Source organism: Mesoplodon densirostris, chromosome 1 (genome assembly GCF_025265405.1).
Source record: "Mesoplodon densirostris isolate mMesDen1 chromosome 1, mMesDen1 primary haplotype, whole genome shotgun sequence".
In the NCBI taxonomy this organism is placed as follows: Eukaryota; Metazoa; Chordata; class Mammalia; order Artiodactyla; family Ziphiidae; genus Mesoplodon; species Mesoplodon densirostris.
The window spans coordinates 107,138,780-107,165,090 of record NC_082661.1 but is presented as its reverse complement, the minus strand read 5'-3'; the positions used below and the strand labels follow the sequence as shown (position 1 = coordinate 107,165,090).

The 26,311-nt window shown below is 63.4% G+C and overlaps 1 protein-coding gene across 3 annotated transcripts; it reads right to left on the bottom strand.

The window, feature by feature from the left end:
- Nucleotides 1-1,710: 1,710 nt before the first annotated feature.
- Nucleotides 1,711-25,832, bottom strand: CTBP1 (C-terminal binding protein 1). 3 transcript variants are annotated; one of them, XM_060107250.1, is made up of 10 exons: nt 25,677-25,830; nt 18,158-18,350; nt 16,625-16,779; nt 8,714-8,858; nt 7,213-7,419; nt 5,085-5,299; nt 4,193-4,323; nt 3,441-3,568; nt 2,842-2,959; nt 1,711-2,613 (listed from the first exon to the last, which is right to left on the bottom strand). In XM_060107250.1, the coding sequence occupies exons 2-10, from the start codon at nt 18,162-18,164 to the stop codon at nt 2,427-2,429; spliced, it is 1,293 nt and encodes a 430-aa protein (XP_059963233.1). In that variant the 5' UTR covers nt 18,165-18,350; nt 25,677-25,830; the 3' UTR covers nt 1,711-2,426. The 3 variants fall into 3 exon arrangements, with proteins under 3 accessions (XP_059963233.1, XP_059963231.1, XP_059963229.1); XM_060107248.1 differs by lacking the exon at nt 18,158-18,350 and having other exon boundaries at nt 1,711-2,610; nt 25,677-25,832; XM_060107246.1 differs by lacking the exon at nt 18,158-18,350 and having other exon boundaries at nt 25,677-25,831.
- Nucleotides 25,833-26,311: the final 479 nt, after the last annotated feature.

Below are 26,311 nucleotides of genomic sequence, written 5' to 3'. Positions count from 1 at the left end.
TGAGGGAGACCTGGGGCTCCTGGTCCCCATAGAGCACCCCCCCTCATCCTGGGGGAGACCTGGGGGCCCTGGTCCCCATAGAGCCCACCCTTCATCTTGAGGGAGAACTGGGGGACCTGGTCCCCATAGAGCACCCCCCTCCTCCTAGGGGACACCTGGGGGCCCTGGTCCCCGTAGAGCCCACCCTTCATCCTGAGGGAGACCTGGGGGCCCTGGTGCCCGGAGGTGGCCCCGTGCACCACCTGGGCTGATGGTGTAGGAGTCGCCCCACCTGCACTCACTCCTGAAGATGAGGCTGGATTTTTTTTTTTCCTAGGAGATTTGAATCAGAGTTAATCTCACAAAATGATTGGAAGGTGCACCTCCTTTCTTTCTGTCCTGTGGAATCAGTTGGTAATTAGTGTTTTTTCTACTTTAAATATTTTTTAGAACTAACCATTGATGCCATTTGTAATTTTCTTTCAGGAAGTTTTTTTTAAGTTCAATTTCTTTAAGTTATAGAGCAATTCAGATCTTTTACTTTTTGTCTGTTTTAGCAAGTGTATTTTCCTTTTTTTCTAAATTCTCATCAGAAAATGTCATCACATTCTCTGTCATTTATTGACATCGCCAACTGTTATAACAGGCTCCTTTTCAGTCCTGTTCCTGGTGGTAAAGTCCTTTATCTGAATTTAATAATTTTACTAATTTAAAGAACCAACCAGTGAATTTCTTGACACTCTATATTTGTATTGTATTTGATTAATTCCAATCTTATATTTATCATGTACATCCATCTATAATTTAAAAGTTTATTTTTTCAGTGTTTTTTCTAGTTGCTAAGATACATATAAATATGTCCTTATTCCAGCCTTTATATTCTTTTCTCAAATTCGTACCGCCTCTCAGTTTTCTTCTAAGTCACTACTCCGCCAGCTCCCAGTTACGTTAGCTGCTGCCCACTTTGTGCAAGTTGTACTTTCGCTGTTGTTTAGGATTCCCGAGGGGGACCACTGAAGACAGAACAGCTGAGAACCCTCCACAATCAAGTAATGACTCAAGGGTAAGCGGCTCCAGAAGCAGTAATGAATCAAAACCCGGCATGGACCCCAGTGGTGGGGGACGGTGGCCGCGGGGAACGTGGCAGGTGGCAAGTGTGGAGTGCAACACAGCTCCCGCCCCGGGTTCCGTGCCCACACCCAGGCGGGGACGTGGGCAAAACCAAGGCACTTTTCCCAGAAGTTTCCCGTAAGCGAGTGTTTGCCCTCGCAGGACCCAGGGAGGAGTCCAGGGTCGAGAGGCCGAGGGGCCGGGGACCTGCTGCGGCAGGTGGCAGGAAAAACACACCCCGTCCCCGCCCTCAGGCCCCCGTCTGGCAGCAGCTGCCGAGCAAGCGCAGCCACGCATCCCAGCCACGCAGTGCGGTCTGACCCACGGGCGTGGCGGGGCTTCCGGAGACAGCAGCGTGACGAAGACATAGTGGTGTCCCTGCAAGCCTGGAGCCAGCGGTCTCTGCAGCCCCCAGGGGCCCGGGTCCAAGGCTGCCCGAGGGCGGAGGGCGGGGGTGGCAAAGGCCAGCACTCAGGCCGCAGCGCCCCTCCTGTGGTGACAGCGGGGCTCACTGGGCCGCACATCCAGCCCCAAGGCCACCAGCGCTAGGAGAGAAGAGGACTGACCCCGCCTGTGTCCCGGTGAGACGAAGCTGATAAAACAAAGGCTGGGCGTGCCGGCTCTTTCTGGGACTTTTATTTCTTTAAAATAATTCATACAAATGGTTACGGTCACAAACATGATTTTAACCAAAATATTGCTAGCCTACCACATCAGCAGGACGGCACCGCGCGGCCAGGCGCCGCAGCCCCGCCGCCCGGGACGGAGGCCCACGCGCTCCTCTCTGCACCGCTAGCGACGCCGTCTTCGCTTGGAACAGGGGGGTTCATGCCAAAGTTAGGAAAGACAGCCTTTGTTTTGTTTTTCTAAATTATTCTAAAAATAAGACAAGCAGGTAGAAAAAACAATGCACTGTGTGGCGTAAAAAGAAAACGGGAAGGATTCATTGTCCTGAGAAGTTTGCCAACTGCCTGGTTCGGGATGCGATCCACACACAAAAGGGAAAACGTCTGAAGCAGACCCGCTGAGCCCTGCCTCGGGCTTCTCCTGCCGACAGCTAAGCAAACAAATCCTTTGTGATGTTCTAAAGACTGTACACAGACGGGGACATTCATGATAGAATTAACTACTGACTTCCGCTGCTGAACGAGGACACAAAGGACACGGCAGCGGCCAGCCCTCGGGACGGGACAACTACAGCTGATGCGGGGAGAGGGTGCCACCTCTCACCCCTGGCGCTCGGACCGTCCCGGAGGCCGTGGCCACCTGCGGCGCCGCCCCTGCACACGCCTGTCCGAGGGCTTGGCCGGTGCCCAGGCTGCGGAGCTCTGCCCGGGCTACAACTGGTCGCTCGCATGGTCTCTATCCGCCTCGGGCTTGACGGTTTGGCCAGGAGAAGGCGCGTGGGGTGGGTGGGACACGGGGGGCAGGCCGTGGGACAGGGACATGGCGCTGGGGACGATGCCTTCGACTGCAGCGGGGATGCCGCTGGGGGCCACGCCCACGACGCCTGGGGGGTACCTGCTGGGAGAGGAAGGAAACAGGTGAGGCCAGCAGGGCAGGACCCCAGGCTGCTCCTGAAGGCCGCCTGCTGGGAGACGCCATCCCACTCGCTGTGTGGCCACCACCCGGACAGACAGTCTCATGTCCACCAGGCCCTGAAGGTTGCCCCCGCTCGGGCGCTTACGCCCCAACCGTCCGTGTGCATGGAGGACGCGTGAACTCACGTCCAGGCCGAAAGCCCCCGCTCACCTGTAAGCGGCCCCGTTGAGCTCGGGGTGCACCACGGCCGGGTCCACACTGGCCCAGTGAGTGGCGGCTGCCAGGTGGTCTTTGTTCACGCAGTTCTTCAGACTGTCGGGGATCCGGCCTGGGGGAAGCCGGGGAGATGGGAGGGACGGTGCCTGCATTAGGCAGCTGCCACCAAGGGGACCCCAGAGGCAGGGGCTCCACTGGGGACACAGGCAGTCTCCACAGACTCGCTCCCCTTAGGCACGGCGGGGTCCTGTCTGGGCAGTGTTGCTCTCAAAGCTCAGGGACTCCCAACCCCAAGCAACCGACCTCAGCTCAGCAGTGCCCCCAACCCCATCTGCTTGGCCCGGGGATTTCAGACAGAAGCTGACAGGGCCCGGCCCGGAAGGCTTACACGTGTAAGTGACTTTTTACAAGGTGGAGGAAACACCCCACGAGCTGGTACCCCAAGCAGGATAGCCAGCGAGCGCCACACACGTGACGCGAGGGCCTGGGCTGTGCTCGGCCCCCTCCGTGTTTGGGGTCTGGCCCTGGGAGGGCCCGTCTCCCTACCCACCCCGCAGAAGATGCCGCGGCCTCAGGGCCCCCACCCGGCCCACCTGTGACGGCTCTCCGGATCTCCCGGGCCGCCTCCTCACGCATCTCGATGGAGGCCTGTTCGCTGTACCAGGCCGCGTGCGGGGTGCAGATGAGGTTGGGCGCATCCTTCAGGGGGCCCTGGCTAAAGCTGCGCGGCACATAGGAGGTCAGAGGCCCCGCACCTGCCCGCAGCCACACCCCACCCTCCGTCAGACTCGGTGGCTCCCCCTGAAAGATAAACCTGCCCACGGGCTCCTGACTGCAGTGGGGAGGGGCCTTCACTGGGGGGGAAGCTGCCCCTCCCTGCAAGTGGCTGTGAGCTCTAGACCCCAGGCCCTCCGGACACTGCTCCGTCCCGGAAGGGTGAAGACCCACCTGGAGCTGTCCTGCTGCCCCAGACGGGCGTTTCAGCCGTGAGGCCTCTGACGTGGCCACATGGGGGCCAGCCGCCTTGTGCCCCCGGGCACTCAGCAGGATGCCTGGTCTGAGCCCTTCCCACCAGGTGCAGGGGACTGGGTCGTCCTGGCCCACAGTGGTGGCCTCCCCTTGCTCTGAGATTTGGCCAGGGAGGAAGGTCTGACCAATGTGGGATCTCAGGCTCCCTTGTCCTTGGACCCTCAGCTGCCCGAGGCCGGGGCCTGGAGGCTGTGTGTGGGTATTGGGGCCCCACTCCCTCGTGGCGCCGTGGCCACAGGGTCAGACCCGCAGGCTAACGCGGGCCGTAAGCTGGACGAGCACCGGCTCGGGGACCCCAGGGCACCACCGCAGGCACCTGAATGGCTCCGACTCATGCACGTCCAGGGCCGCACCGCGGATCCGCCCCTCCTTCAGGGCCTGGGCCAGTGCCTTCTCGTCCACAAGGCCGCCCCGGGCCGTGTTCACCAGGAAGGCCCCTTGTCTCATCTGGGAAGACACGAGACAGTGCGGCCTGAAGACACTCCCCCGCCGGTTCAGGGAAGTGGCTTCCCCTGCTCCCCGGTGAGGGATTCCTTGTGACCCCTATTTCACCCCAACTAAGCCCACCCCGTCGTGGGGCTCAGGTGGCCGTCCACCAGCTTGGGGCAGCTTGTGCCTGTCCGGGCCTCACTGAGTCCTCAGGGACCACACAGCTCTGATCAGCGCCCCCGGCCACGCCCTGTCCCCCAGAGGCCCAGACCCACTGGGTGAGAACCAAGTAAGGTGCCTGGCCTCACTCTCTACAGGGCTTCAGGAGCCTAGGGCAGACAGCAGTTGAGGCCCCAGGTGGGCACACTGAATGTACAAGCATGCCCACCCACACGTACACGTGCACATGCGGACGTGTACGTAACCATACGTGCACGTGAGTGCACACCTACGTGCACACATCAATGCAAGCGGCTACCCCACACTTAAATACATGTATACACACGTGTGTGTACAAGCCCACGTGCACACGCACACGTGGGAAGGGCACTGTCGTTGAAACTGACCCACCCCCACATATATACACTGTGCACGCTTGCAACACAGGTCTCTGCGCACACAGGTACTTGAAAGGCCCTACGCCGCGGTTCGGGGAAGAAAAGGCCCCGTGGGAGGGCCTGCGTGGTGGCCGGTGACTGGCAGGCGTGGCGGGCAGGCAGGCAGCGGCTTGGGCCCCGCCGCCCAGACCACGCCGTCCCCCGGGTCCCCGGGCCGCAGACCTGTTTGACGGTGAAGTCATTGATGAGGTGGTGGTTGTGCTCGTTGAGGCCGCAGTGCAGGGTCACGCAGTCGCTGTGGAAGAGCAGGTCCTGCAGGGTACTGACCCGCTGCAGCCCCAGCGCCCGCTCCGTGCCGTCCGCCAGGTAGGGGTCGTAGAACAGCACGTTGAAGCCAAAGGCCTTGGCCCGCAGCGCCACCGCCTGCCCCACGCGACCTGGGGGGCGACAGGGTGTCACCACGGCACCTCTCTGGCCGCCCCGCCTCAGGTTCCCCATCTGCGCGGGGTGACCCTGAGGCGTCTGCTCCCAGAGGCCAAGCGGCAGGACGTCCACAGGACGAGGCTTTGCAGAGAAGGGACGGGGCTCCAGGGAGCTGGGGAGCACCAACGGGGGGCTCCGCAGATGCACGGGGGGCGAGGCAGGGGCTGCAGTGTCAGGATAGGCCCCAGTGCCCCGGAGGCTGAAGCCCTCTGTCCTCGGCTCCCAAGAAAACAAAGCAGGGAAGCAGCGCAGGCCAGGAGCTGGGGGCGGCAGGCGCCCCAGGGCCCTGAGCTCGGGGCCACGGGACACCGTGGAGGCTGGTGAGGCGCCAGCGCAGAGGGCCCGGGGAGGACGGGCACCCAGCGGTCCTGCCGACCAACCACGGTGCCAGCGCCTCGGAGCAGTCACTCCCACTGCCCGGGCGGCAACGCTGGCACGGGAGCCCCCGCTCGGCTGGCCTCGCCTTAAGCCACTTCACCTATGACGTCAGTCCCCAGTTCCAGGAACCAAAAGAAACCAGAAGAGAATTTTCACTTTTATGAAAAAAGGCAAAAGCGAAATTGCGTCCAGTGTGCCTGGCAGGTGCCATTACAGAGCCCCTTCCGTTCCCGGGAACCGCACACCGTGTCTCAGTGTGGAGCTGCCGTGACCTTGGCCTCCACAAGTGACATGGATCCAAAGGTCGCTGCTTCTTCCCTTTACACCACTTGGGCCACAGAAGGTTTCAGGGGACCACTCTGCTTTGGGGCAGTGGGGAACCAAGACAGAGACTCTCGGAGTCCCGAGGGGCGCGGGGAGGGCCGGAGCAGATGCCCAGGGGCCGTGGTCCCCAGGGCCGTCGGGCGCTCGTTGAGATGCAGCCTCTGGGGCATCCCCACCCCACTGAGCGTCTTGACCGACACTGCCTAGAGGTGGCTGCCCCAAAGGCACTGGCCAGGCCCAGCCACTCACCATCTTCGCTCCTTCCTCCCAGCCTGCATCACACCGCACGGGCCAGGCCATCTCTGCCCTCGAACCCGCCGAGGGCACTGGGGGCCTAGGTGTTGGGTGCAGGGCACTCACAGGGCTATGGGGCCCCGGCCAGCCCTGGCGTCTGTGTGTGCACATCCAGCAGGACAGCAAGTCGCGTTGGGGAGGGACACCCCTGTGCCCCACGGACGCCCGTGACCCCGACCCCCTGCACTACTGCAGGCGCGTCTCTGCCCTGCAATTCCCCCACAGCTGCACGAGGCGGCGCCTTTGCCGTGGAGAACCTCTGTGAGACAGCTGATGGGGCCGCAGGGAGCTACGGTCCCGCCCGTGCTGGGTGGCCCAGGTGGACGGGCAGGCCCCTCCCGCCACACTGCCCTCCCCTGCTTCCCCAACCGCTAAGGCCCACACCACCCCGGCACCTCTGCCCCCCGGATCCTGCCTGCCCCCCACCCGCCATGTCTCTGTTCCCTGGTTTGCTGTCTGAGCGCAAGGGGCCCAGGGTTGGCCCAGGACACCGGCCTGCAGGGCATGCGAGTGAGCGGGTGAGTGGAGTGAGCAGCCTCCATCCACCCAGAGCAGGGCTCAGGGCAGCCTGGCTGGCCATCACCTGAAGGTCTTGTGCGTTCAGTCACGAGGCAGGGGAATGGCAGAGTGAGCGTGCGTGAATGTGCGTGACCATATGAGCACCTGTTTAACATCTGTGTGTGTGCGTGGGCCCCACTATGTGTTCCCGGGGCAGATAAGGGCCAGCACGGTCTCTGGGGCAGAGACCCCTCACCCCTGTGCTGCCCCCTGGCTGGGCAACCATGCCAGGTGGGGGCACCTGCCAGCAGCACAGCACAGCCCCAGCCTCAGGGTCCGCAGAGCCTGCGCACGGGGGCAAAAGCCATCGCACCTAGTCCGATGATGCCCAAGGTCTCCCCGCGGATCCTGGCGGCTCCAGAAGCCACCTCTCGGATTTGCTCGACGCTCTGGACCCGCGTGCCCTCCCGGAGCGCCTGGTGCAGCCATGTGGTCCTGCGGTACAGGTTGAGGATGTGACACATGGTGGAGTCGGCGGTCTCCTCCACGGACGCGGCCGGCACGTTGCAGACGGCGATGCCTGCGGACGTGAGATACGTGGGGCAGTCACTAGAACGGTCCTGGGCCTCGCCTGGGACAGGCCAGAGGACACGTCCCTGCCCCGGGATGCTAGGAGACAAATTCAGGTTATCTGCCCCGTGCCGCGTGGGAAAGCCACCCATGGGTCCAGTGGGCAGACAGGGTGGGGGACAGGAAGAAAGAGAGGCCGCCTGGGCAGATGCCCACACCTGCTTCTGCCCCTCCTGGACCACTTGCCACTGGACCTTCTGGAAAGGGGTCTTGGGCAGGCCACACCTCCCCAAGGCCCTGCCCTCCCCACCCCCTCACCAGCTCGACTTGCGACAAAACGTTAAGACAGGGTCAGGAAGTCATGCAGGGGAGACTGAGCGAGAACAGAGCTGGAGGCCCTGTCAGACTCGGGAACAAGGCTGCCGCCTGACAAAGGACCAGGCCCTGCGGAGGTCTGGCAGGGATGACTGCACGGCATGCCCCAGACTGTCCCTGGACGAAGGACGGAGCCCCAGCCCGTGAAATCGCGAGGCAATGAGGACCCGCTCCGCGAACAGGGATGAGGCCCGGAGGACGTCACAGCTCGAAAAGTGCCCAGACCGCAGCCTGACACTGCGGTGCCTTCCTGGGGGCAGGTGATAGCGGGGTGAGAGAGCTGGGCTGGCAGAGCAGAATGAACCCTGGGACGCGTGGCAGCCGACAGCGGGAGCCGTTTTCACGCTGCAGGTCTGAGGCTGCCGTCGGTGACCGCGGGCCATGGCGGGGCGTGTCCTCAGCTGCCCTTAAGCCGTGACCAACACAAAGGATAAGGAGAGACTAGACCAGAACGTCACAAGAGGCTGAACACTGTACCCAGAGAAGCATGCTGCAATCTGTTTCCGTGAGTGTGAGTCACACACCTGTGCGTACACACTCCTACGTGTCCTAAATCACAACACAAACCTCCTTTCCCAGCAAGTCTCGTGCACAGGGCTGCGCAAACCCCGACACGGATGTGCTGGCCGCCCCCCCGCCCCGGGCTGCTGTCCCTTCCCCACGGTCCCCAGGAGGCAGTGCAGGAGGGCGGCAGACACGCCGCCCACAACGCCCGGGCTTTCTGAGGGACGCTGCTGCCACCCTGCGCCTGCCTGAGGGGACCTGGCGTGGGGCCCACACACTGCCAGCACCCAGGCCACCTCCAACCAGGCAGTCGGCTGCAACAGGACTCTCCTCTTCCCGGTAAAACCAACGGACAAAACGTGATGAGGTCACAGCAAGGGAGCAGTGTGCAAAGTTGCAAAGAGAAGAATCCAAGACCGTCCTACCTAAGTCCCCAGCTGACTTGATGTCGATGTTGTCAAAGCCGCTGCCGATTCGGACGATTATCCGAAGGGCCTTGAACTTCTCCAGGTCCTCCCTGGTCAGTGTGATGGTGTGATACATCAGCGCCCCAACGGCCTCGTTCAGCACCTGCATTGAAGGGGGCACGTGAGCCGGTGTCGCTGCGGGAGAAGCCACGCGGGCACTCCCCCCAAGGGCAGCCCCCGCTAGGCGCGTCCCAGGGCTCCAGCAGGTTCCCGCCCGAGCGGACTTCTCTCCAGTGCGCATGGCAGGCCCTCTCCGGGGGGAAGCTGCCCCATCCCCGTGTGAGCGGTCTGCAGTGACCCGAATGTGACAGATCAGCAAACGCGTGAAGCACACCGAAGGTCCCTGCCCCGGTCGACACAGGGGATGGTGCTCTGCCTGCCTGACAAGGGGATGGGCGGGGGCTGCCTTCTCCTTGGGCACCAGAGGCTACGACAGACGAGAAACGCCGGGCACTGGGAGGACCCGGCTCACCCAAAACCTCCAGACCCCGCCAACAGGATGAGAAGCCAGCGGCCACTTTGACAGACCGCTCTCAGAACAGAGCAGCCGCAAGGGCGCAACGCGCTCGGAGCGTCGGTTAAGTCCCCAGGGACGGTGAACGCGCTGCAGTGAGCAGGGCACCCCTTTCAAACAGGGAGGAGGCTGATGTGCCGACCCCCGCTGTCACCATGCACAAGGCCCGGCTTCCAGGTCAGCCCTGCACGGCCCAGGGTTGGAGGGTTACTCCCCCAGACAGGGGCAGGGAGCAGCCGCAGCCCCTGAGCACTGTCCACTGTGCCGCGGACCTGGGGGGCCGCCTCTCCCCCACCCCCCGCCACTGGGAGGGGCGTCAAGGTCGGGCACGCGCTCCGGGTGCGCTTGCACCTGAGGTGGGCCTCGCCAGCTGCAGCCCGCAGGAGGGGCCCACTGGCTCTGTCTCTGCACCCCTCGGAGCGTGGCCAGGGCCGTCGCCCCCAAGTGCGGGGCTCCAGGACACCTGGGGGCGGCCCGCGTGTCTCGGCGAGTCCGTTCCAGGCGAGGCCCAGACGGGCAGGTTGGTGCCAAGCGCACAGACCTCGCCGTGGGCGACGTCTGCCCACCATCCCGCCCCACGCAGAGCCCCGCCCACGGCCCCCCTCCCACCCGCCAGCTTAAGTCCATGAGCTCTGCCAGGGCCGGGCCCACCAACATGCGACGCACCTCGCTCCTGGGGGTTGGGGGCGGGGAGCGCGGGTCGAGGGGGGCGGGGCCCCAGCCCAGGACTGTGAGCCGGGGTCCGCACCGGGACACAGTCTGGCCAAGGCCAGGGACGCATGACCTGCCATCTCTGGGCCCAAAGGCAGGGGCTGTGGAGAGGGCTGACACCGTTCCAACGCATCATGTAATCCAAAACCTGCCATACTTGGGGACGAGGTTTATTCCTCCCTAACGGGACGTTATAATCGATGACGTCTCGAATTCAGTGAAACACAGAGTCCACTGGGAACCTGTGGTGATGTGTCTGAGGCCCTCTCCTCTGGACCGAGCTTCCAGTGCTGACCATAGGTCCCCCGGGGCGACAGAGGCTGCTGGACCACAAGGGGCCACACGAGAGCTGAGGAAGCAGCTGGCCCGTGGCTGATGCAGTAAGCAGAGTGGAGCGGGCTCTGAGCGTGGGACGCAGGGCAGGGGACTGCAGTCTTGGGGATACTGCTAACGGCCTCAGGCTCGCCCCTTCTACGATCACTGAGTCCTGGTCCCAGCCGGACACGTGGCCACCCGGAACGCAGTTTCCTCTGAGGCTGGCCTGGCCTCCCTTCCCCTCCTGCTGCCTGCGGTGGCCTGGAGGACACGGCCACAGGGGACCTCACAGAAAGGACCAAGGCAAGGACAGCTGGGCAGCAGGGCAGAGGGGTCCTGGGTTCCTGATCCTGCAAGTAAGAGACGGGGTGCTGCCAGCCCTGCTCTGGCCCCAGCTCGGAAGATCTAGGAATCTCAGCTCTGGGAGCAGGGGGCTGCCAGCAGGCGTGTGAATGGACTGGCTGGATCACGCACGAGTCCTGACAGCTTCCCCGGCCTCCTGGGAGGGCCACAGACGCAGGCGCAGACTTCCGGTGCCATGACTCGACGGGACCCAACGTGGACGGGGTGAGGCCCGGCGTGTGACCGCAGCGGCAGAGGGCATTAACCGGGAGCACATGGGGAGGGTGGGCGGAAGAGACAGGGCAGTGGACATGGCGAAGGCCACGGGGAGGTGCAGGGGAGAGGGGAGGGCTCGGCTGGCGGTTCCCCCGGAAGGCCCCTCTGGCCGCCCTGCGCTGTGTGGATAAGAGCTGGTGAGGAGGGCCCCCCTGGGGCAGGTGGGCAGGAGCCGGGGGGCAGGCTGCATGTAGACAGAGATCTGTCGGTGCCCGCGGTGTCCGGCACAGCTGGGTGCTAGAACCAGAGAGACGGACACATCCCTGCCAGCACTGGGAGGGGCAGCCCCGGACGCAGGGGCAGATGGATCGGCTGGACGCCCACAGGGCCCTCGGCTACAACGGGCGTGCGGATGGGCTGTGGGCAGGCGGGACGGGGCAGGTGGTCCTTGCGGCTCAGGCGCATGCGCAGGGCCGGCTTTTTCCTGAGCATTGCCCCCAGTTGTGGTCCTTAAGTGTCCCGGGCTGCACTTTTAAGCAGGGATGGTCCACGATGGTCTGAACGTTTCTAAAGCTGGAGAGACTGTGTGGCTTCTAGTGCCGGCTGTGCTGCAGCAAAAACCCACGTGTTTGCTTGTTTCCTTGAGGTGAGAAGTGAGTGGATCCCTGCAAACCCTCTTCAGGCTCCAGTCCTGCTGCCACTGCCCCCAGGGCACAGTCTGCCCATCAGCACCGACCGCCCAGTACCAGGCATTCCCAACTTCCAGATACTCCGTTTGACACATGCAAACTGGAATTGTTATTTTAGCTTTCATTTGCATTTCTGGGTGTGACTCAGTCACCCAGGTACGTTTCTGGGTAAATTATTTTTTTCACACCTGGTCCTTTTTCTACTGAGCATCTCTCGAATCCCAGGGTACCAGGCGAAGTGTTCTCAGAGGGGAGCCCGGGCTCCTCTCAGAGCAGCGCCCACCCTGTACCAGCTACAGGATGAGACCACTGCAGGGGCACCACGCTGCCCTGTCCAGACTCCAGGTCCACGCTCCTGCTGGCTCCTGTCCCCTTTCCTGGTTGCAAAGTGGCCGTGACACCCCCGGTATGGCACCAACCTCCCAGCGTCCACTGCTGCCAGCCTCTACCTGCTGTGTAACTAGCTAGTCACTGACCTGGTGTCCTCAGGTCCACAGGGGGTAACGCGGCCCACCTGGTCAGGAGCTCAGAGCAGAGGGCCTGAGGAGTACTCACTGGGCACCACATCAGAGGCAGGCCACCGGTCAGGGCACCTCCTCGGCCCGAGTCTCCTCTCCCAGCATCTCACACACACACACACACACGCACACACACACACACCCTCAGCGACTTCTTATCTTTCCAGATGGGCATGTTCTGTGAAAACTGCCAGAGGCCCCAAGGGTGACACTCCCAGACGGCTCCAGGGATTTCCCTATGGCAGATGGCCCAGGTGGAGGGACAGCGGGCTGAAGACCACAGACGGGATCTCACAGGCCTGCTGGAGCGCCACCCAGACCTGCAAGCTGACAGCCCGGCTGCCCCTGGGTGTCTGCTAGTCCCTGGAGGGGGGGGCAGTGTCACCTGCTCCGCGGTCGCTATTTTGTCCACACACCCCCTCCCTCGCCCACTTTCTACTGGGATTTGTCTTTCTCCTGTTGGTTGAGAAGTCTGAGTATTTCAGCTGTTCACCCCCCGACTGTTACATGCACTGCAGACACGTCTCCTTTGCCCCCCTATCTTCCTGTTTTGTGTGATTTCTCTTGCAGGGAGATTGTTTTGATTGCCTCGTACTCGGATGACCCCTCCTTTCCACGCCGTGCTTTCTGCAGAACTGCCCACGTTTGGTTCTGTCCTGACCAGGGGCAAACACGCTCCCTGCAGATGCCCCCTCACTCTTGGTGACAGCGGGTGCGCATGAGGGCGCCAGCCAGCATCCCCAGGGCTCATGGGCTGACCCGTCCTTTCTGCCTCCAGGGTCCTCAGGTCCCACCGACCGGGAGCCACCCCACCACTGGCTACAATGCCTGTTTCTGCATTTTCCCTGGATTTTATTTCATGTCTTACCCGGCCTCGGCACATCCCTCCTGGGACTGGGCGCTTCACTCCGAGGCCCCCACTGGTGCCCTTGGAACCCCAGGCGCGTCCCCGCGTCACTCCCACCCTGGCCCGGCCCCTCAACGGGACCCCAGGTCTTTTTTTCCACGGCTGCCCCCACCTCATGGGCACCTGACTTTCGCTGAGGAGCTTCAGAGAGAGCAGCGGAGGGGAGAAACGCCTCCGCCGGCCCCGCGTGTGGGCGGGCGAGCGAGCCTGGTTAAACCCCTCCTCTCAGGAGCTTTGACGCACCCAGCTGGGGCCGCTCTGGTTCTTGTCCCCCACCCCTGGCGCTGGTGAAATCTGGATCCTGAATGGCAGGGCCCCCGACATTCGTCCTGGGTTCGTGGCAGGAGCATGGGAGCCTCCGTTCAGCTTTGGTAATTTTCCTCATGTTGTGGCGAAAACGTCAGTCTCTCCTCTTTAAAGCTCAAATAACGTTGGACGGACGTCCAACCAGCTGTGAGGAGGTAGAAACCCCTGATCAGATGTGACACAGAAGACAGGCTGATATTTCCCTTCTAGGCCAAAGCCTGCAGCCAGGTGGTCCACGGACCCCGTGTCATCTCCAGAGCCATCACGGTCCTGGGCTCCTGGTCTTGCTGCCCCGCCATTACCAGGCTCCCCTGGCTCCACATGGTTTCCTTTTGTGGTCTGGGTGGCTGCCCAGGCTCCAGCCATCACATCTGGTTTCCAGCCAGCAGAAAGAGAAGGTGGCTCTGCACACAAAGGCTGCTGTCCTCTCCCTGGCTGGACTTAGTCATTTGGCCACCCCTGGCAGCAAAGAGGGGGGAAGGAAGTGCTTGTCCCAGATGAGAAACGGGAGGCTCCTGAGAGCGGCTGCACTGGCCAGCTGAGCACAGCACCCCTGGGGAGTCTGCGAATCTCTCCTCGTTCCTCATCGCTTCCATCTTTCCTCTGGGCTTCCCTTGACTGTGTCTTCTGAGCTTCCTATTAAAGTTTAAATCTTCCGCTCCCATTTTAGTTCCCAGGAGCTCCCTCTAGTTCTCCTGTGATTCCTTTCTCGCTGCATCCTGCTCGGTGTACAATCAGGCATTACCTCAGGCCTGAGGACACCAATTACACAGTCCTAACGTCTCTTCTGTCAGGAGCGTAAAATTCTGTCCCCAGGACACTTTTTCTACCTGTTTTTCTCTGGCAGGCAAGGCCTTGGCTGTGGCTTCCCGTGGGTGTCAGGAGGCATAGGGCTCGGGGGGGACGCCGCCTGCCCGTCGGGTGGGGCTCTGAGGGCCCTATGCCCCTCCCCAGGGGTCTGTCAACTTATTTGTTTTTTTAACACTCATTCATTCATTCATTCATTTATGGCTGTGTTGGGTCTTTGTTTCTGTGCGAGGGCTTTCTCCAGTTGCGGCAAGCGGGGGCCACTCTTCATCACAGTGCGCGGGCCTCTCACTATCGCGGCCTCTCTTGTTGCGGAGCACATGCTCCAGATGCGCAGGCTCAGTAGTTGTGGCTCACGGGCCTAGTTGCTCCGCAGCAATGTGGGATCCTCCCAGACCAGGGCTCGAACCCGTGTCCCCTGCATTGGCAGGCAGGCTCTCAACCACTGCGCCACCAGGGAAGCCCTGGGTTTTATATTAACTTGTTGAAATAGTTTTGGTAAGTCACAGTTCTGGAAAAAAACAGGTTTTGTCTTAGTTTTCAAATTTACTGGCAAAACTTGTTTTAGTACTGCTTACAATTTTTAAAAATTTCTCTCAGTATATCTCTTTTTCATTCCACTACTGCTTTTTTAAAAAGTATCTTTTTAGTTTGAAACAGTTTAAGATTCACAAGAAGCTGCCAACGAGAGGGATCCCGTGTCCCCTGGCCCGGCCCCTGTGGTGGGCAACGAGCTTGTGCCCGGTGAGGTACATCTGTGCACCCACGTCCCCTTGGCCATCTTGTCCTTGCTCATGTGTGCTGTTCTGTGTAACTTCACTGTGAGTCTGTTCCAGTAGCCGCCTCACAACAGGACACAGAACGCAGGACTGCCGTCACCACAAAGAAACACCCGTGTTAGCAGCACCTGAACCCAGCACCTCTGTCTCCTTCGCTGTCCCCGTCATGGTGGCTGGCCAGAGTGACAATGCACGTGACCCTGACGAGCTGGCTGCTCTGGCCCGGCCGACGCCGGTGCCCGTGGCTCACCCTTCCTTCTCTTGCCCAGTGGGGCTCCTCGGTACCCACGCCCTGGCTGAAGACCACCTGGTTCCCTCTGGTTCCGGCCACGAGGAACAAAGCTGCTGGGGGGCTCGCGGGCAGGTTTCTGAGCGGACGTGTGTTTTGCTTCTCTGGGAGAAATACCAGCACTGGGACGGCCAGGCAGGTGGCCCAAGCCTGCTCAGCTTCGGGAAACTGCCAGCCCGAGTTCCTGGAGGGGCCGCCTGGGCGTGCACGCTGCCACACTTTTCTCACCCGCTTATTGCTCCCTTCCCTCGGCTCTGGACCATCGTCGGCCTTTTTCTCATCAAATTTTGCCCGTGGCCCATCCCATCCCCTCAGTCCCTGAGACTTCTGTCGGAGGCTGGCTCCCCACCGTGGCCCCCTCACCCCAAGCCTCCCTCCTGCCACTGACCCAAGTGGCTGTCAAGTCTGCCCAGTGAGTTCTCACTTTCAGCTTTGCTCTGTTTCAGCTCCTAGATCTTCTAAAAACTCCCCCGAAGCCTGCTGTCGTCACGTCTTCTGCTCTCGGCTCCTTCTGAAGTGCTCAGGCTTGGTTTTCACGTTGTGGTTGTAGCAGCAGACACCCCACCAGCCCCGTGGGTCGCTCTAGTCCTTTGTCTCTGCTGGTTTTCGCTCAGTTCTTTCTTATCCTACTATCTTGTTATCTTCGACTGTGCGATGAACATTGTGCTAGGAGGTGATCTGCAGAAACAACTTGGGGCCCAGGCCTACGGTCTTTGCCCGTAAAGAGTACTGTTCTCCCTTGTTTCTGCCAGCCACCTGAGCATAGGGCACAGGGTCACCTACAACCCAAGTTCAAGGCTTGATGTGGACGTTGCTGGGCCGGTGGGTGGACATGTGAGGGTGCATCTGGTTCCAGTTCGTCCTTTCTCCGAGGGTCCAGCCCAGAGCCAGGGTCCAGCAGGGCTCCAACCTCACCAGCACATGAGGCTGCCAAAGCCGCCCCGGCCTCTCAGCCACCTCTTCCAGCACAGCTGATGCCCCGGCCCAGCGGGCAGGACCTGTCCACCCCTGCGGCATCTGGGCCCCTCCTGACCCTGTTGGCTCTCCGAAGCACCTAGGTTTTATAAACCTTGGTCCAGCTTCCTCAGCTGACTCAGAGGAAAGGTGCTTCTGAAGTACCCGGTTGGCTGTGACTACAAACAGAAACCAGATTAACATACTACCTGTCCCAGGGAACCTGAGAGCTGCAAACCACGTGGCACAGGCTCGGGGTGTCCTGGAGACTGCCGCGGCCTGAGTCGTCAGGTGATGGAGATGCAGCCTGCCCGCCCCCAGCACCGTCCACTGCAGCCACATCCCCAGACGCCACTTTCTGGGAAAGAACTGGTTGTAATGGAGACGTCCCACCCCCGCCTCCCGACAGGCCAGGTGGTGAGGGCAGCGCCGCACCTGCCCACTCCAGCAGGAACCCTGGGACACCTGCCTCAGTGCTGGCGAGGACATGGCTCCCCACCTCCCCGCCCCCACCCGTGGTACCTTCTCGTGGATCTCCTGTGTAGACTGTGCGTCACAGAAGGCCACTGTGGCCACGTCCTTCAGGATGGGCATCTCCACCGTGCAGTCCCGGCCGTCCAGCAGTGCCACCAGGGGCCGGGGGTGCAGGGGCCCGTTCATGATCGGAGGTCGGACGCCTGCAACGACAGGGCCGGACGCTCAGCTTCCTGCGGCAGCACAGCCCCCGCTGAAACCTCAGCCCACCCCAAGGACTTCCAATTCTACGTGTCCAGCCACGAGGATCTTTGTCAAAAATAAGTTAAAAATCAGGAAGGAAAACACACTGGTGTTTGCCACAGCTCACTGCCGCCTGAGTGGACACCGACGGTGGTGACTGCCCCCCTCCACGGATCAGGGCCTCAGGGATGCAGGGCCCCAGGCAGCCCCGCGCTCCAGCTGACGTCCAGACACGCAGGTTGGAACGACGGGCTCGGGGACGCACCCAATGCTTCTCTTCCACTCGATGCTGTGGTGTGGCCACCCAAAAACCCGACAGGGACCCACCCAGCACCAGCATCGCCTCTGCTTGTAGGTTTGAGGAGCAAGAAACAGTGTAAAGGTAGAAGAGGGTTAGGACACCGGAAGAAGGCCAGAACCCCTCACCTTCCCAAAATGAGACAGCGAAGAATGATTAAAAACTCACTCCTTCCACACGAGGCCCAGGTGGAGACGGGAGGGCTTCACAGGTGACACGCGAGACAGCGGTGGCCGCATCAGCCCGCCCCCTGACCACGGCCCCGCAAGGCTCGCCCTGGGACGTGGCAGCCGGCGCGCGGGGTGCAGGACGAGACCGCCAGCACCCACCACTCCCGAGAGCACACGGCCGTCAGAACAGGCGGCAAAGGCACCAGGACCGCTGAGAGGGCTCCTGGCGTGGGGTCCAAAGGACAGGACCTCCCTGGTCACCTCCCCCCACGTCACGAGCAGAGCGTCCAGGCCCCCTCTGTCTGCGGTGCGACGGTGGCGGTCCTGTGCAGACGGTGCCCTGGTCTCTCCAGCTCCACTGGGAGAACAGCGGCGTTTCACTTAAAGACGTTACTCATTTTAGCGTGTGACAAACACCCACTCCCAGCCTCGCTCAGCTGGAACTTTGCCCAACATTGATCCACGCGACCGCAAGAAACCGAGCCCTCCGGGTCTGCGAAGGTGTCTTAGCTGAAAGGTGCTTGCAGAGCCTTGTCTAAAGCGCCCAGCGGTCAGAGAGGACGGGAACCCCCAATGGGAGACACCGCGACCGGGAGGGCTCCCAACTGCAGCGAGGCCACGGGAACATCCAGAGAGACCCCGCGCCGACCTGTGGCCTGGCCAGGCGCCCCTCCCTCGAGACCCTCGACAGAAGCAAACCCCACGGCAAACGTGAGGCCCGACCGAGGCCTCACTGGCCCAGGCGACTCGCCCACTCGGGACGCCCCTGTCCTAACCCCACCACACGCAGGGAGCCCAGGAGCAGCGCCTCCTCCACGGCCGTGGGGACACCAGCCTCGGGCGGCCTCACTCTCCCGAGCCCCGACCAACCTGACATCTCTTAATATGGGCTCGGCTTCCACGACCATGAATTCGACTGTTCAAAGCGTCTATCTTCAGAATCCCCCTGCAGAACCGCGTCCTGTCACTGGATCCTCATCCCACGTCTTTAATTGTCTCGAACCAAAGCTCCTAGGCTCCTGTCCACGGCGACCACTGAAGCCCACGCCGGGTCAAAGTCTGACTAAAAATTAAACACAAGAGACACGTTAAACACCACTGAGGGTCAACTAGACTCACGAACCTCAGGTCCATGGAGGAGGGGCTTCCCTGCACCTTGACCCCAGGCCTGTGGCTGCCGGGCTGGGACCAACCTGGAATCAGGCCCGGCCCTGCGTGGGAGTGACCGGCGGGGCCACAGCTCGGACGCAGAGGCAAGAGGCTCACCCTGAAGGTCACCGCCACGTACCCGGGACCCCGCCCGGATGCCACCACGTGCACTAGCTGGGAGGCCTGGGGACAGGACGGCCCAGAAAGCGGGTCTGTGGCCAGTTCAGCAAGCTCCTATCTCATGGGGCCGATCGCTTCCTGGGTCCATGACGGGGCAAGGTGACTGGACTTCTGACAGGCCGCAGGGGGAAAGGGCCCCGGGACACAGACCCTGACCTGGATGCTTCCTGCATCCCACCCGCAAGCCCCGCGGGCGGTGTCCCGGGACCAGGGCTAGATTCAGGTGCAGTCCTCTCCAGAGAGCTGCCCAGCCCTTCCCAGCGGGCAGGACGACCTAGTCATGACCCAAACCTCGGGCGCACCCGAGTCCTCCCTGATCTGGCTCAGCTGCGGGAACTGGCCAGCCGCTCCTAAAAAGCTCCAGCCAGGCAGCCAGGCACAGCCCACGACCCCAGGACACGGGCAGCAGGGCCAGGGGGCAGCCTGCAGCCACGGGCCGTCGGCGGCCCTCAGTGCCTGCCACCCAGTGGGTGTCCAGCACCCGAACTGACCTCACCACCGGCTCCCAGGCGGCCTCGGCCCCTCTCAGCCCCATGCGGCCACGTGCGCCAAGGCCCCCCACGCTCCCACAGGTGGGGGTCATGACGCCCCGGCCCCGGTCCCCGTCCCGCCGCACCCGCTCCGCCTCCTGGGCCACGCAGCGTGGACAGCAGCCCCACCGCGAAGGGACTCCGTGCCCGAGGGGTCGCACTACCAGAGCTCCTGCGACTCACGCCGGGGCCCCCCCCACGCAGCCACGCTCCTCCGGAATCACCAAACATGAGAAAGCAAAACTCTTCCACGCTGCAAACAGCGGAGGCTCCTTTGATCTGACTTCCTCCGGTGAAAAACGTACTCAACGAGCCGTAAGGCAGCAGGTGTCACCCCACACCCCAGACACGGCCCCGGGGGCGGCCCCAGGACAGGACGACACCCCCAGAACCTCAGGGACCCTCAGTGCCAGTCCTCAGGCCCTCCTCTCACTCCAGGCCAACCTGGAGGCCAGCCTCACCTTCCTACCCTGATCCTCACAAGAGGGGCTCGGGGACAGTGACGGGGGGTGGGGTGCCTAGGCTGGGCGGCAAGGACGCTAGCCTTGCCTGGGGTCTCGCTGGCTCTGGGGCCCCAGCCTCGCTCCCGCTGACCGACCACACTGCAGCCGGGGTGGATGCTGCCGACTGCAAGTGGGCACCCCCGCCGTGGCCCCGACTGGACAGAGGCAGGAGAGCGTGCTCCAGGACCTCAAACACCTGCAACCCAGGTCCCACTGATCCCATCGTCTCTTCCAAAGTTGGCCCCAAGCTCATTCCAAGATGCAGTGGCAGCACTGGGCAAGGCACCACATCAGTCACCTCCGCACAGCCGAGTCGGGCCGACCTGGGTGCCCTGCCCTCCTACCCGAGGGTCCCCGGGAACCACACATGAGGATATCGGTGTGTGCAGGTGATGGGGACCCCAGAGAAGTCACAGCCAGCCGTCTGGTCACGAGGCTTTCTTCAGTCCCCTCTCTAAACCCTGGAGGAACCAGGGCCAGCTGCACTGGGAAAGCGGGACAGCACCCAGCCGGGCCTTCCCTGGCTCACTCGCGGTGCCACCGGTCAGCAGCATCCCTACACGCCCGCTACATGCCGACGGTTCCCTGTCCCCCGAGGGCCCGGGGCTCACGCGCCTCAAGTGCGGCCCAGCACTGTGTCTTCCCAGCCCTGGTGAAACAACCTGGACCCCTGGGCTCTCCCGTGTCCACCGCCCACCAATCCTTTTGTGAAAATGGTCTCAAAAGGAAGCTTTGCTTTGCCAATGCTGAGCAGCCTAAAAGGAGCCAGATGCATCCCTGCTACCCCGTGGGGGTGGTGGGTGCCCGCCCAGAGGAGCGGCTGGCGGGCCTCGGAGGCCAGCCTGGACAAACGGAGGGCCCTGGGCAGGTCTCAGGCCCAACGTGCAGACGGGAGGCGACCTCTGGTGGGCACTGCAGACAGACAGGGTGAGTCTGGCTCTCCCCTCCCCAGCCCCAGTGCTCTGTGGGCAGGACGGCAGCGTCCAGCAGTGGCCAAGACACAGGGATTCAACCGTCCAATTGTGCTTGAAATAACAGCAAGACCACAGTCGCAGGAAGCTTCTGGGCTCGTGCTGGGGATGCTCATGGGTGAAAACACTAAGGTGCACCTTGTTTCTAGAAATAAGCCAAACAGAAGCTCCGTAAGTGACTTCACTGCTCAAGACACCAATGGGAGAGCCTCTGGATGCACAGGGCAGCAGGGGGTGCGCTGAAGGGTTGACAAGGTCAGCCCAGGGGAGGGGAGGGTCATGGTCAAGCCCAGAGCAGGCCAGCAAGTAGCCCCAGGGACCCCAGGGCCACCAAACCACCTTCTACAGCCACCGCTGCCCCAAACACCCTGCACAGGAACCTACAGAAGGCCTTCTGCCCTCCGGGGGAACAGCCCCATGTTTAAAGAGGGAGTGAAGGATGGCTGGAGAGAGCAAGGCCTGTGGCCAGCAGGCGTGGACCCTGGGGGTGGCACGCAGGCCATGTCCCACGCGTCTGGTGGGTGCAGTGCGGCCAGCCTGGCCCCCCTCACCCTGCGCTGACTGGACGAGTCTCAGGGGCTCCGGCCCTCTACTCACCCGCCTGTCTCTCGGGAGCCACAAGGGTCTGCACTCCTCCCCCGCCAGGTGAGCCAGGGGCTTGGTTCGTGGTCGGGGGCGTGGCAGGGATGGGGTTCTGGCCGGAAGCCCCCCGGCCAGATTCCAGACACACCTGCCCCTCCCCCTTACCAGAAACTGGACCCCATCTAGGAGGGTGGGACGCAGGGCCAGCTCCTTGCAAAGAAACTCTGGGGACCAGATACGACAGGGAGGGCCCCAGCCCCTTGGTGATCTCAGTGACCGTGGTGAGGGGCCACCCTGGGGAGCGGGTGGCTGGCAGCCAGGACACCTGTCAGGGCGGAGACTCTGGCCCCTCAGCGATGGGACAGCCGAGGAGCAGACGGGTCATCTCCCGATGGTGTGAGGCTGGCCCCAGGTTCCCGGGTGTCCAGACGCCCTCCCTGGTCAGCCCCAGACCCGGGGCTCTGGGCGCAGGAGGGCCCGTCCTGTCCTCACGTGGACCCTCTCCAGCACCCACCGCTCTCCCCACACCTGCTCACCACGCGGAGGTGCTGTCGGGGTGAGTGTGCCCGCGGGGCCGCACCTGCTGCCGGGAGCACCTGCCGGGGGCCACAGCCCCACACTTCCAACACGTGACACTCCCGGGCTCTCTTCTCCTCCGGGCCTCACCTCCTCCCACCACCCCCAGCCAGCTTCCCTGGTCCCCTCCCGCCTGCCCCATTTCTGCTCAGGGATGGACGTGGGTGCCGGCTGACCACTGGGGCCATACGGCCAGAACACGAGCTCTGCCAGGACAGGCTTCCGGGGGCACCCAGCGAGTAAGTGGGGAGGGAGGGATTTCTGACGACCAGCCTGACGCACAGACGGCTCTATCCCACGTCACAAAGGCGCCAGGTGCCAGCCATGGGGAGAGGCAGTGCGTGCCCTCATCCCAGCGGCTCAGTAAAGGGGGGAGGGGAACGCAGGGGCCAGCGCGGCTGCCGAGAGAGGAAGCCCGTGCCAAAAGCTGGCAGCGCCACGGCCCTGGGCTGCCCCGGCTCCTGGGCAAACGCTGGGAGCGGGCGGTGGCCAGACCTGCAGGGCCGAAGTGGACGTCCGTGCCAGCCGCCACCCAGCTTGGGCCCAACAGGAGGGCGCTTGATGAAGGCCCGGCAGGCGGCTGCCCTAACACCCCGCCCAGACCCTAGGACTGGCAGATGGTTCCCTTGAGCCTCGCCACCCAGCAACAAGAGGGGACGGCAGAACGGGAGGGAACAAGAGGGGACAGGAAAGGACGAAAGGGGACTTAAGCTGCGACTTGCATTCACGCTAAGGGAAGACGCCAACGACGGGGAGCTGCGTGGGGGGACGTGGACACTCTGGCACCGTCTTCACGCTCCCTCCTGCCCAGCTCCACGCACTGGCCGCGTGGCCCTCCTGCCGGGCGGCCACTCCTTCCCTCCCCACCCCACCCCCACGCACCTAAGACGTGTCCTCGGCCACGGCTCCCCAGTGTGGGGCTACCCTCGGAGGGTCCAGGGGCTGCAGCTGGCACACTCTGGGCTCACCCAAGTCGCTGAGCCCCCCAGACCCATCACAGCGCATCCCTGGCACCAGGGCCTGCAGGAAGCCCGGGCTTCCCAAGAACCCGGCCCTTGGCCACACCACGCCCTGAGCACCGGGTCAGCGTCCCGGGCCAGCTCCCGCCTCCTTCTGCAGCACCGATGAACATCTTAAGCTCAGCGCACCCAGAACTCGCCCCCAAAACGGCCTCTGCTCCTCTCCAGCCCCAGTAACTGCCCCCCCAACCCAGGCCCCAAATGCGGCAGCCACGGACAGGGCTCTGGCCCCACGGCCCGTCCAACAGCGTCTCCCCAGGCCCACGGCGAGGGTGTGCTCTCCTCGCTCCACGAGGCCTCTGGCCCGCACGCCGCAGAGCCCCAGTCACCGCAGCCGGGGCCTGTCACGCGCACGGCTCAGCAGCAGGAAAGGCAAACTCCTTGGCACCGCTGGCGGCCGCTGCCCCTGCCACCTCCCCACCCTCCTGCGTGAAGCCAGCCCCTCTGCCAGCACCGGCCCTCCAGCTTGACCACCAGGCAAGCCCTCCGGAAAGCCACCTCCTGAGATAGGAATCTGAGGACCCGGGGCGGCCCGCGCCTGCCCCCGCGTCACTCTGCCTGAAGAGCCAGCAGCAGCCAGCCTTCTCCAGCTCGCCCCGCTGCCCTGCAGCCCAGCCGTCTGGCCGGGGTCCGCCATGCTGCCCCAGGCAGAGTCTGGCTGGGGTGGGCGCTGAGCCCCTGCAGCCAAGGCCAGGGCGCTCCCGGAGGCAACGCGTGGCCGCGTAAAACCTCCAGCAGGACCACCAGCCAGAGTCAGCCTCAACTTCTCAACTCCTCAGAAACCAAGACACCCCACACACCTGCTAGATAAAAACTGTGACAAAAGACGAGGATGCGTCACCAAGACTTCCCCACGCGTGTTCACCTCTTTCACCATCTTCATTTACGCCCACGTATGTGCATGTGTTCTGCTACCTTCGTGATGCTCAGAATCCCAGAAACAAGAACGTTGTCCACGTCAAAAGAACGCAGGTTGGGGCGGATTCATCGTGATGCCACCCGTAACTTAGGGAATGTCACCTTCCTACCTTCCAGAGTGATGTTTCACAGCTGCTGCGTGGAGACCCTGTCCCTCAGCCCTGCCCCCGGCCCTGTCCCTCCATCCCCAACACCTGGCCCACACTCACTCATGTGATCTCATGTGATCTCACCTCTTCACACGCTCCATCCCCACTTTACAGACATGACACAGAGAAGTCATGTAAGGGGCCCATGACCATGTGTTGGTCAGGGGCTCAGCCGGGATTCCCCCAGGGACAATTCTGTGCTCTTGGCTGCTGTGGTCACTGCCCCAGAGGCTGAAGGATGCTGCCCCATTCAAGAGTAGACAGGCTACACTGACCCACAGGGCACCCCGGACGTCCACACTGCTGGGAACTGGCTTTCTCCTGAGTATTTATTTGCCTGTGTATGTTTTTATAGAAATAAAGTTGCTCCTCTTGAAAAGTGGGGGGGGGGCTGGAGAGGTGGAGGACGCCCCCATGGGATACGACCGGCAGTCCCGGCTCTGGATACCCTTTGTGCAAGCCAACTCTCCAGCCACCCAGAGAAGTGGGAGCTGGGTGAGGGGCTTACCCTCGTGACTACTCAACTCAAGAGCACCTGGAAGAAAACCTACCCCATCCCACTTCCCGAGAGCAAACCTGTCCTAACCAACCACGAAGAAGAGCATCACCAGAAAGGGGCTGCCCCGGCCAGGTTCCCGGCTTTAGAGGCTGCCAGCTAAAGGCCGTCCTCCTGGCAAGCCCAGGGCCACTGCACCCTTCCGGGACAGGCAGGCATCAGACAGAGGAAGCTCCGTCCAAACCCGCGGCTCAGGTGCCACGGCAGCTCCTCCCTCCACAGGCCTCGGAGCCTGGGGCCCAGATCTGCAGGCGCCAGGGGCAGGGTGGTGGCGCTGGAAGCTGAGGGGGGGGGCCCTCCCCTGCCGACAGGATGCGCCCCTACCACGAGGAGGCCCCAGCCCGGTGGCTGGAAGCCCGGAGAAGCTGGGGCTGTGCGAGGGTGGAAAGACAGGTGGGCATGACACGGAAGTGGCCTGACGGGGGCGTAGGGCAGCGGCCAGCAAACCAACACCACCCGTGGCGCCCCCCGCCCGGCCTGCGCCCCCCAGCCCCAGGCTCGGGGCCCCCAGAGCTACCCGGGGCACGGAGAATGCCTGTTCCTGACACCTTTCAAAACAGGAAGGGCACAGGTGCCTGGGGACAAACAAAAGTGGGTCACACCTGTCCCGTTACTCAGGTGGAAACGGACTCATACAGAAAAGGGCGCCCTGCCGCCACCTCTGCCGGATGAGCGGGAACGGCGTGCCTCCCAGCTGACGCATCACTTCGGTCATTTCAAAAACGAGTAAAAATCTCAAAGCGGTCATTTCATTTCAAAAACGAGTAAAGATCGACTGCAGGAAGACCGGGCGCCGCGGACCCGCAGAGAGGCCGGTTCGGGTCCGAGGCTGCGGCACCGCACATCCACCGGCTGCGGTCCGAGGTCCGGCCCCGAAGGACGCGGGGTCACCGGCGCGCCCGGCCTCCCTGCGAGGCCCCGTCAACGGGGACCTGGCCAGCCCGGCCCGAAGGACGGACGGGCCGGGGGGAATTGCGCACCGAGTGCGAGGTCCCGGCTGCGGGGGTCCCGAGGCCCCCGCGCCCCTTTGTGTCACCTGCGCGGGCGGGGCGGCGGCGCACGCGCACGCAGCAGCACGCGCACACGCACAGCGCTCCCGCGGTCCCGCCCCCAGCCCCGCCCCCGGGCGCCGGCGCGCGGACGCCGGCGCGCACGCGCACTCGCACACAAAGCCGGGGCCCGCGCCCGCCCCGCCCGCCCCCGCGGCCCCGCCCCGCCCCGCCCCCGCGGCCGGAAATGCGCGCGCGCGGCCTTACCGAGCGGCAGGCCCTTGTTGAGCAAGTGCGAGCTGCCCATTGAAAGGCGCGGGCGGCCGCGGGCCCCGACGAGTCCGGAGCGCTCCGCCGCGAGCCCGGCGCGTGGGGCGGCCTGAGCGCCGTCCGCTGCTCCGCCCGCTCGCCTGCGCCCGGGCGCCGCCGTGCCGAGCCGCCGCGCCGCGCCAGCAGCCGCTCCACCGGGCGGGGACAGGGCGCGCGCGCGGGCGGGGCTTCCGGCGCGGCGGTCTCCTGTTTCCAAGCGCGGGCGCCGCGCAGGACCACGCGGGCGGCTGGAAGCCGCGCCCGCCCGCCCCGCCCGGCCGCTAGGCTCCCCCGCCCCCGCTGGCCGCACCTTCCCGGCAAGCGCACAGTCACCTGCCCGCACACACCAGGCCCCTCCTGCCCGAATGACCACACGCACTTGCTGAGAACCCCCAAGGCCCCACTTTCCCTACACATGCACACGCACCTGCTCTGAACCTGCCAGGCCCCACCTGCCTGGAACCCCCTGGGCCTTAACTGCTGGGCTGAACCGTCCCCTAATCCTCACCCTCCGGCCGCACCCATCCCGCACCTACCCTCCGGCCGCCGAGCGGGCTTCTGGGCACCGGTGGTTTAAATGTCCGGCCGGCCGC